Source organism: Somniosus microcephalus, chromosome 1, assembly GCF_052327205.1.
Source record: "Somniosus microcephalus isolate GS21.2 chromosome 1, FLI_Smic_1.0, whole genome shotgun sequence".
NCBI lineage: Eukaryota > Metazoa > Chordata > Chondrichthyes > Squaliformes > Somniosidae > Somniosus > Somniosus microcephalus.
In genome coordinates, this window is record NC_140987.1 from 94,234,264 (window position 1) to 94,244,878 (window position 10,615).

At 60.1% G+C, this 10,615-nt stretch overlaps 1 protein-coding gene across 5 annotated transcripts in view; it reads right to left on the bottom strand.

Moving 5' to 3' along the window:
* The window catches only part of caap1 (caspase activity and apoptosis inhibitor 1), a 44,360-nt gene extending 34,063 nt beyond the window's left edge, over nucleotides 1-10,297 (bottom strand). For 4 of the 5 annotated variants that reach the window (XM_085984145.1, XM_085984142.1, XM_085984135.1 and 1 more), the window contains exon 1: nucleotides 10,137-10,296. In XM_085984145.1, the coding sequence (XP_085840271.1) occupies nucleotides 10,137-10,235 (99 nt within the window). In that variant the 5' untranslated portion in view covers nucleotides 10,236-10,296. Of the gene's footprint in view, nucleotides 1-10,136 lie in introns of all 5 variants that reach the window. The other variant, XM_085984139.1, reaches the window with a different exon arrangement.
* Between the last annotated feature and the right edge of the window lie 318 nt (nucleotides 10,298-10,615).

Below are 10,615 nucleotides of genomic sequence, written 5' to 3' on the forward strand. Positions count from 1 at the left end.
CATTATACTGCATCTGCCCAATAACCCAACCTGTCCATATCATACTGGAGTTTCTCGGCATCCTCTTCACAGCACACACGCCCACCCAGCTTTGTGTCGTCTGCAAGCTTGGAGATAATGGCCCAGAAATTCGGGTCTCCACAGGTGAGTACGCACGGGGTACTCACTCGTAAGCCCAATGGAAGTGCTGGTTTCCTGCATGCACTACGCATGCGCAGGAAACCGGCACTTCCGTTCCCCTGAAAGCAGGGGTTCAGAGGTCGAACGCGTGCGCAGGAGAGGCTGCGCGTGCGCATCGAACTTAGTTTTTTTTTTTTTTTTTTAAATACAGGTTTTCCCGGGAAGGTAAGTCTGCAGAATTTAGAAATGTAAAAAGCAGACGTAAGGCCTGCTTTTTACAAGGTAAGTGGTGAATTAATTTAAATTAAAACATTTTTTCCACAGGTTTATTATTTAATACTTTAAAGCAAGGTAAGTTTATTTTTAGCCCCATTAGAAAATAAAATTATTTTTTCAAAAATTTAAATTGTTTAAAAGTTTTTTCATTTAATTTATAGTTTATTTAAAAAATGATGTTTTTTAAAAAATGTATTTGAAGATTTAGTGATGTTTTGTAAGAAGAAGGGGCCTGTAGTATTTCTAAGTTTGACAGCACTTCCTGTCAGAATTATGAATGGAGCATTCCCTGCTCCGATTGGCTCCCCATGGCCCACGTGATCCCAGGGGACGCTTCGAACTAACTGCGCCCCTGGGATATGCAAGCACTGCACGCCAGCAGCTGGACCAGGCCCCAGATCGGAATCTGACGCGGGCCCACAGCTCAACGGCCGGAGCGCAAGATAAGTGCAGGTCGGGGGCTTGACCCACGGGAAGCCACCAACCCGAATTTCTGGGCCATTACATCTAGTTCCCTCGTCTAGATCATTAATATATATTGTGAATAGCTGGGGTCCTAGGACCGATCCCTGCGGTACCCCACTAGTCACTGCCTGCCACTCGGAAAAACACCGTTTATTCCAACTCTTTGCTTCCTGTCTGCCAACCAGTTCTCTATCCAAGAAATGAAAAGCATTGATTGTAACATTTTTTTTAAATGCAGAGAGTGCACGAAATAAAGGTTGGGGCATTCATATGAGGTTAGCTGAAATATCATGAACAAACTTTTTTTTTTTTTTTTTTTAAATTGTTTTTAAAAATCTAGTAATTACCATAATGGAGAAATATGACATTCCACAAATAAAAAAAATAGTTTTTGGGGCCAGAACAGTTGTTTAGCAGAATAACAACAGAAAATGCTGGAAACACTCAGCAGGCCAGGCAGCATCCGTGGAGAGAGAAACAGAGTTAACGTTTCAGGTCTGGGACCCTTCATCAGAACTGGAAAAAGCTGGAGATGTAACAGATATTAAGCAGGTGCAGAGACGGGGGGGGGGGGGGGGGGGGTTTAGGAGGGGAGGAAGGAATAGAAAGAACACCCTGTACTTTTGTAAGAGGCAGGAAAGATAAAATGTTGCAAATGGGAATGGCAAAAACCATACTGCATGAAAAATGGGGGCAGGGATAATTATCTGAAATTGTTGAACTCAAATGTTCCTTCGGAATGCTGAAAGGGGAGGTGAGGGGAAGATGCGTTTGGTGGTGGGATCACGCTGGAGGTGGCGGAAATGGCGGAGGATGATCTGTTGAATGTGAAGGCTGGTGGGGTGAAAGGCGAGGACAAGGGGAACCCTATCGTGGTTCTGGGAGGGAGGGAAAGGGGTGAGAGCAGAAGTGTGGGAAATAGAACGGACACGGTCAAGGGCCGTGTCAACCATGGTAGAGGGGAATCCTCGGTTGAGGAAAAAGGAAGACATGTCGTAAGCACTAGTATGGAAGGTGACATCGTCAGAACAGACGCGGCGGAAACGGAGAAACTGGGAGAATGGAATAGAGTCCTTACAGGAAGCGGGGTGGGAGGAAGTGTAGTCCAGGTAGCTGTGGGAGTCGGTGGGCTTGTAGTGGATGTTTGTTGAAAGCCGATCACGCGCTGTTAAAACCCCAGTTACACCTATTCCAAGAAGGCTAAACATTTAATGGGGTATTTAACAGCGATATTGGCGAAAAGCTTACGTTTTCGTCAGGTCCAGATTGCCGGCTACGTGGGTGGGGGGCAAAACACAGCTAGATTCGGAGCAGTGAATGACTGACCGCAACTTCAGGATGCGCATACGCTAAATCCGGAAATTACGGTCAGTTTCAGAGGGGTAATGATGGCAAACCGTCATTACCAACAACTAAATCTGGGCCATTACAGCTAAGATGCTGTCCCAGTAAATTTACCTGGAAACAGTATTTTCAAATTACTTCCCTCCCAGTTGTGTTTATTTGTTTTTTCGCACTTTTTTCTTCACCTAGGTTCAATACAAACAGACCAGGCGTGGCCGCTGGAAGATATTGTGACAACTTATCACAGGGCTGGAAGATCCGCTGACCAACGTAAGATCATCACGGATTGCTGCATAGTCGCAGGTTCAAGTCCAGGGGGTCGGGCCGAGTCCAGGGGGTAGGTCCGAGGGCCGGGTTCAGGGGCCGGGTTCGGGGGGGACGGGTTCGAGGGGGTCGGGTTCGGGGGGTGGGGGTTCGGGGGGGGTGGGTCCAGAGGGGGTTGGGTTCAGGGGGTAGGTCCGAGGGGCCGGGATCAGGGGTTGGGTCCGGTTCAGGGGGGGGGGAGGTCCGAGGGTCCGGTTCAGGGGGGGAGGTCCGGGGGGCCGGGTTCAGGGGGGGGGGGGGGGGGGGGGGGGGGGGGAGGTCCGGGGGGCCGGGTTCAGGGGGGGGGGGGGGGGGGGGGGGGAGGTCCGGGGGGCCGGGTTCAGGGGGGGGGGGGGGGGGGGAGGTCCGGGGGGCCGGGTTCAGGGGGGTAGGTCCGGGGGGCCGGGTTCAGGGGGGGTAGGTCCGGGGGGCCGGGTTCAGGGGGGTAGGTCCGGGGGGCCGGGTTCAGGGGGGTAGGTCCGGGGGGCCGGGTTCAGGGGGGTAGGTCGGGGGGGCCGGGTTCAGGGGGGTAGGTCGGGGGGGGCCGGGTTCAGGGGGGTAGGTCCGGGGGGCCGGGTTCAGGGGGGCCGGGTTCAGGGGGGTAGGTCGGGGGGGCCGGGTTCAGGGGGGTAGGTCGGGGGGGGCCGGGTTCAGGGGGGTAGGTCCGGGGGGTAGGTCGGGGGGGCCGGGTTCAGGGGGGTAGGTCGGGGGGGGCCGGGTTCAGGGGGGTAGGTCCGGGGGGCCGGGTTCAGGGGGGTAGGTCCGGGGGGCCGGGTTCAGGGGGTGTGGTAAACCACTGTTGTTAGTATTGTTGTACTTGTCTGTGCATGCCTCAGCTGACTCCGCCCCTGGCTCCACCCTCATGGCTGGGTATAAAGGTCGCTGCTCAGAAGCCTCCGGCCCTTTTGGATACCAGGCAACCCCAAGAGGCATGCTCTGTTCTTTGGTAATAAAAGCCTGTTTATTACTTACTCAATCTCCAGTCTTTTGTAGCAATTGATAGTGCATCAATTTTATTACCAAAGTTAAATGTTGGCTGCGGATGCTGATCAACCGATGGCGCAAAACGCTGAGCAGCAGGCGCTGCTGCGAGCCCTCAGACCAACATGCCTGGACCTAGACCCCCAAGAAGCGGGTTCGTCGACTAAATTCGCACAATGGCTGCGTTGCTTTGAGGCGTATCTGGAAGCCTCGACCGTGACTCTTGATGAAAATAAACTGAAAATCCTGGCCTCGAAGGTGAGCCACCAAGTCTATACTTTAATCCAAGATGCGACGACCTACGCGGCGGCTATCGACCTACTGAAAGGGCAGTATGCACGCCCGGTTAACACGGTCTATGCCAGGCACCTTTTAAGATCTCGCAGACAGCAGCCCGGGGAATCGGTGGAAGCCTTCCTACGGGCACTGCGGGTACTCGGACGCGGCTGCGACTGCAAGGAAGTATCGGCCGCGGCACATGCGGAGGGACTGATACGAGACGCTTTCGTTGCGGGTCTAAGGTCCGACTACTCCCGGCAGAGGCTGCTGGAGAAGGGTGAAATAGACCTGACAAAAGCAGTGTCCCTCGCGCTCTCGCTCGACGCGGCCCACAGAAATATGGACGCTTTCTCCCCTCATCGCCCCGCGCCGTGGACGCCGCAATCTTGGGCCATGGGACCGCCACCTCCAACTGCTGCAGCGATGTCCAAGGCACAAAAATGCTATTTTTGTGGCCAAGCTAAACACCCTAGAGCACGCTGCCCCGCGAAGAATGCTACCTGCTCCGGCTGCGGGAAGAAAGGTCACTACGTTAGCGCCTGCAAAGGGAAGACCGCTAACGCCAGCAGCGCTGCGTGCGAACCGTGGGCGCAGCCATCTTGTCCGCCATCTTGGGCTCCCCCAGCCGCGTGGGGACCGTGGGCGCCGCCATTTTGTCCGCCATCTTGGACGCCTCCGACTTTGGTTACGGGGGACCCGGACTCCACCACCGCCTCATCGGACGACCGCATCGACACGCTTGAACATACGCTGGCTTCCGTGACGCTGGATCAATCTCTCCCGCATCAACTGTCCCTGTCCAGGTCCATGATGGACATTACGGTAAACGGCTGCGCCACTACCTGCCTTTTTGACAGCGGGAGCACGGAGAGTTTTATACACCCCGACACGGTGCGCAGTTACTCTCTCCCGGTCCTGCCGACGCGTCATCGCATCTCTATGGCTTCCAAAGCCCAGTCAGCGGACGTCGGTGGCTACTGTATGGTGACTCTTTCAGTGCGGGGTACTGAATACAAAAATTTTAAACTTCTGGTCCTGCCCCATCTCTGCGCTGCCGTCCTACTGGGGTTGGATTTTCAGTGCCACCTTAAGAGTGTCACTTTAGCGTATGGTGGACCCCTCCCCCCTCTCACAGTCTGCAGCCAGCAGTTTTTAAATCGCCCGCCGCGCGCCATTTGCAGCCTCTCCACCCTTAAAGTCTCCCCCCCCTCCTTGTTCGCTAACCTCACCCGCGACTGTAAGCCCATCGCTACCAAAAGTAGGCGTTACAGTGCCGGGGATAGGGGTTTCATTAAATCCGAGGTAGCGAGACTCCTGAAGGAAGGGATTATCGAGAGCAGCAATAGCCCATGGCGAGCACAAGTGGTGGTGGTGAAGGCTGGCGGCAAACAGCGCCTAGTTATTGACTACAGCCAGACGATCAACCGCTACACCCAGCTGGATGCATATCCACTCCCCCGCATATCTGACATGGTCAATCAGATAGCACAATACCGGGTGTTCTCGACGATTGATCTGAAGTCGGCATACCACCAGCTCCCCATCAGGGCTGAGGACCGCCAGTACACAGCTTTTGAAGCTGACGGTCGGCTCTATCACTTTCTCAGAGTTCCCTTCGGCGTCACCAACGGAGTTTCTGTCTTCCAACGGGAGATGGACCGGATGGTTGACCAGAACGCGCTCCAGGCCACTTTCCCATATCTAGACAACGTCACCATCTGCGGCCACGACCAGCAGGACCACGACGTTAATCTAGAGAAATTCCTCCGGACGGCCCAGCGGCTGAATCTCACATACAACAAAGACAAATGTATGTTTCGTACTACGCGCCTTGCTATTCTTGGCTGCGTAGTGGAGAACGGAGTCATCGGCCCAGACCCCGATAGAATGCGCCCCCTTATGGAGCTCCCCCTCCCCCACTGCCAGAAAGCACTGAAGAGATGCCTGGGGTTTTTCTCTTACTATGCGCAGTGGGTGCCCAACTATGCGGATAAAGCCCGACCCCTCATCAAGTCCGCCTCCTTCCCCCTGACAGCAGAGGCCTGTGCAGCCTTCACTCTCATAAAAGGAGACATTGCGAAGGCCACAATGCACGCTGTGGATGAGTCCCTTCCTTTTCAAGTGGAGAGCGACGCATCCGACTTTGCCCTAGCTGCAACCCTTAACCAGGCGGGGAGACCCGTGGCCTTTTTCTCAAGGACCCTCCAGGGCCCCGAGATTCGACACTCCTCTGTCGAAAAGGAGGCCCAGGCCATTGTGGAAGCCGTGCGACATTGGCGGCATTACCTGGCCGGAAAACGATTTACCCTGCTCACTGACCAGCGTTCAGTGGCTTTTATGTTTCATAATAAGCAGCGGGGCAAAATCAAGAATGACAAGATCTTAAGGTGGAGAATCGAACTCTCCACCTACAATTACGATATCTTGTACCGGCCCGGGAAACTCAATGAGCCCCCAGATGCCCTATCACGTGGTACGTGCGCCAACGCGCAGGTTGATAGGCTACAGACCCTCCACAATGACCTCTGCCACCCGGGGGTCACCAGGTTCTTCCATTTTATCAAATCCCGTAACCTGCCCTACTCCATCGAGGAGGTCAGGACCATGACCAGGAACTGCCAGATCTGTGCCGAGTGCAAGCCGCATTTTTATAGGCCAGACAGAGCGAGCCTGATCAAAGCCACGCGCCCCTTCGAGCGGCTGAGCATCGATTTTAAAGGGCCCCTCCCCTCCTCTGACCGCAATGTGTACTTCCTCAATATAATTGATGAGTACTCCCGTTTCCCGTTTGCCATCCCTTGCTCGGACATGACCAGTACCACGGTCATTAAATGTCTGAATGACCTCTTCGCCTTGTTCGGTTTCCCTAGCTATATCCATAGCGACAGGGGCTCATCTTTTATGAGCGACGAACTTCGGCAGTACCTGCTCGCGAGAGGCATTGCTACAAGCAGGACCACCAGCTACAACCCCCGGGGTAACGGCCAGGTGGAAAGGGAGAATGCGACAGTCTGGAAGGCAGTCCTTTTAAACTTAAAATCTAAGGGCCTTCCGACCTCCCGCTGGCAGGAGGTCCTCCCTGCGGCGCTCCATTCCATTCGGTCGCTGCTCTGTACACCCACCAATGCCACTCCTCACGAGAGAATGTTCTCCTTCCCCAGGAAGTCCACGTCGGGGATTTCGCTACCAACATGGCTGACTTCTCCAGGTCCCGTCCTACTGCGGAAGCACGTGAGGACCCATAAGGCGGACCCCCTGGTCGAGAGGGTGAGCCTCCTCCACGCTAACCCGCAGTATGCTTACGTGGTGTACCCGGACGGGCGGGAGGACACAGTCTCCATTCGAGACCTCGCACCTGCAGGTGCTCCTGAAACACCCTCTTCGCCACCCACCGCTACTCCTGCCTACCCCCAGGACACAGTCCCCGCACGAGACCTCGCACCTTCGGGTGCCTCTGAGAGACCACCATCGCTACCTCCCATTACCCATGCTCTGACCCCTGTAGACGGCATGCAGCAGCCCCAGGGTCCGCCACCTGCTACACCTCCTCTGAACGAGACACCGGGTTCACCGTTGGATGCTGCACCATCACCGCCGCTGCTGCGACGCTCAGGACGGCTTACAAGGCCTCCTGATAGACTTCAGTACACGAATTTTTAGTGCACTTCACCCCGCCGGACTCAATTCTAAACAAGGGGTGAATGTGGTAAACCACTGTTGTTAGTATTGTTGTACTTGTCTGTGCATGCCTCAGCTGACTCCGCCCCTGGCTCCACCCTCATGGCTGGGTATAAAGGTCGCTGCTCAGAAGCCTCCGGCCCTTTTGGATACCAGGCAACCCCAAGAGGCATGCTCTGTTCTTTGGTAATAAAAGCCTGTTTATTACTTACTCAATCTCCAGTCTTTTGTAGCAATTGATAGTGCATCAGGGGGGTAGGTCCGGGGGGCCGGGTTCAGGGGGGTAGGTCCGGGGGGCCGGGTTCAGGGGGGTAGGTCCGGGGGGCCGGGTTCAGGGGGGTAGGTCCGGGGGGCCGGGTTCAGGGGGGTAGGTCCGGGGGGCCGGGTTCAGGGGGGTAGGTCGGGGGGACCGGGTTCAGGGGGGTAGGTCGGGGGGGCCGGGTTCAGGGGGGTAGGTCGGGGGGGGCCGGGTTCAGGGGGGTAGGTCGGGGGGGCCGGGTTCAGGGGGGTAGGTCGGGGGGGGCCGGGTTCAGGGGGGTAGGTCCGGGGGGCCGGGTTCAGGGGGGTAGGTCCGGGGGGCCGGGTTCAGGGGGGTAGGTCCGGGGGGCCGGGTTCAGGGGGGTAGGTCCGGGGGGCCGGGTTCAGGGGGGTAGGTCCGGGGGGCCGGGTTCAGGGGGGTAGGTCCGGGGGGCCGGGTTCAGGGGGGTAGGTCGGGGGGACCGGGTTCAGGGGGGTAGGTCGGGGGGGCCGGGTTCAGGGGGGGTAGGTCGGGGGGGGGGCCGGGTTCAGGGGGGTAGGTCCGGGGGGCCGGGTTCAGGGGGGTAGGTCCGGGGGGCCGGGTTCAGGGGGGTAGGTCCGGGGGGCCGGGTTCAGGGGGGTAGGTCGGGGGGACCGGGTTCAGGGGGGTAGGTCGGGGGGGCCGGGTTCAGGGGGGTAGGTCGGGGGGGGCCGGGTTCAGGGGGGTAGGTCGGGGGGGCCGGGTTCAGGGGGGTAGGTCGGGGGGGGCCGGGTTCAGGGGGGTAGGTCCGGGGGGCCGGGTTCAGGGGGAGTAGATAGGGGGGCCGGGTTCAGGGGGGTAGGTCGGGGGGGGCCGGGTTCAGGGGGGTAGGTCCGGGGGGCCGGGTTCAGGGGGGTAGGACCGGGGGGCCGGGTTCAGGGGGGTAGGTCCGGGGGGCCGGGTTCAGGGGGGTAGGTCCGGGGGGCCGGGTTCAGGGGGGTAGGTCCGGGGGGCCGGGTTCAGGGGGGTAGGTCCGGGGGGCCGGGTTCAGGGGGGTAGGTCCGGGGGGCCGGGTTCAGGGGGGTAGGTCCGGGGGGCCGGGTTTAGGGGGGTAGGTCCGGGGGGCCGGGTTCAGGGGGGTAGGTCCGGGGGGCCGGGTTCAGGGGGGTAGGTCCGGGGGGCCGGGTTCAGGGGGGGTAGGTCCGGGGGGCCGGGTTCGGGGGGGTAGGTCCGGGGGGCCGGGTTCGGGGGGGTAGGTCCGGGGGGCCGGGTTCGGGGGGGTAGGTCCGGGGGGCCGGGTTCAGGGGGGTAGGTCCGGGGGGCCGGGTTCAGGGGGGTAGGTCCGGGGGGCCGGGTTCAGGGGGGTAGGTCCGGGGGGCCGGGTTCAGGGGGGTAGGTCCGGGGGGCCGGGTTCAGGGGGGTAGGTCCGGGGGGCCGGGTTCAGGGGGGTAGGTCCGGGGGGCCGGGTTCAGGGGGGTAGGTCCGGGGGGCCGGGTTCAGGGGGGTAGGTCCGGGGGGCCGGGTTCAGGGGGGTAGGTCCCGGGGGCCGGGTTCAGGGGGGTAGGTCCGGGGGGCCGGGTTCAGGGGGGTAGGTCCGGGGGGCCGGGTTCAGGGGGGTAGGTCCCGGGGGCCGGGTTCAGGGGGGTAGGTCCGGGGGGCCGGGTTCAGGGGGGTAGGTCCGGGGGCCCGGTCCGGGGGGCCGGGTTCAGGGGGGTAGGTCCGGGGGGCCGGGTTCAGGGGGGTAGGTCCGGGGGGCCGGGTTCAGGGGGGTAGGTCCGGGGGGCCGGGTTCAGGGGGGTAGGTCCGGGGGGCCGGGTTCAGGGGGGTAGGTCCGGGGGGCCGGGTTCAGGGGGGTAGGTCCGGGGGGTAGGTCCGGGGGGCCGGGTTCAGGGGGGTAGGTCCGGGGGGCCGGGTTCAGGGGGGTAGGTCCGGGGGGCCGGGTTCAGGGGGGTAGGTCCGGGGGGCCGGGTTCAGGGGGGTAGGTCCGGGGGGCCGGGTTCAGGGGGGTAGGTCCGGGGGGCCGGGTTCAGGGGGGTAGGTCCGGGGGGCCGGGTTCAGGGGGGTAGGTCCGGGGGGCCGGGTTCAGGGGGGTAGGTCCGGGGGGCCGGGTTCAGGGGGGTAGGTCCGGGGGGCCGGGTTCAGGGGGGCAGGTCCCGGGGGCCGGGTTCAGGGGGGCAGGTCCCGGGGGCCGGGTTCAGGGGGGTAGGTCCGGGGGGCCGGGTTCAGGGGGGTAGGTCCGGGGGGCCGGGTTCAGGTGTTGGGTCCAGAGGGCCGGGTTCAGGGGGTAGGTCCGGATGGCCGGGTTCAGGGGGTAGGTCCGGGTTCAGGGGTTGGGTCCGAGGGCCGGGTTCAGGGGTTGGGTTCGGGAGCCGGCTCCGGGTTCAGGTCTCCCTGCAAGTCCCTTCTCCTGACTCGAGCACCAGGCCCGCTATCTTTGACCGGGGCGCCCGGCGGGGTCGGTGGTCGGGCTCACCTCGGTGGTGTCCGAGTTGAGCCGCTTCCTCTCGCCGTGACCCTCCTCGCCATGACAGCGTTTTCGCTTCTTATCTTTAGCCGATTTCTTGCCCGCCATCGCGCTCCGTTCCGACAAACCCGATCCGCTCACTGGCTGGCTGGCGCCGGAAGTAGCCTTTCCGCCCCGCCCATCGCTTCCGGTGGCCTCTGACCTTTGGGTGGCCCGCTCGCTGCAAGTGGCCTGAGAGCAGTGAGCACCCCTGAACCTGGAACTCACTGTTCGAGCTTCCCTACATTGTTTGACTAAGAGTGAGTTTCCCCAATGTCTTCAAGGGAAAAACAATTCTGCCAGTGCCCGACATTAGAATAATTTAGCCATAAGTTTAATTTGAACAAATCAAAAGGAAGCTCATTATCGAAAATGGTAACACTGTCCGTGTCTAGCAGACACTATTCCCTGCGGTGCCAACTGGTCGCAGAAGGAGATGGGGATCTGGG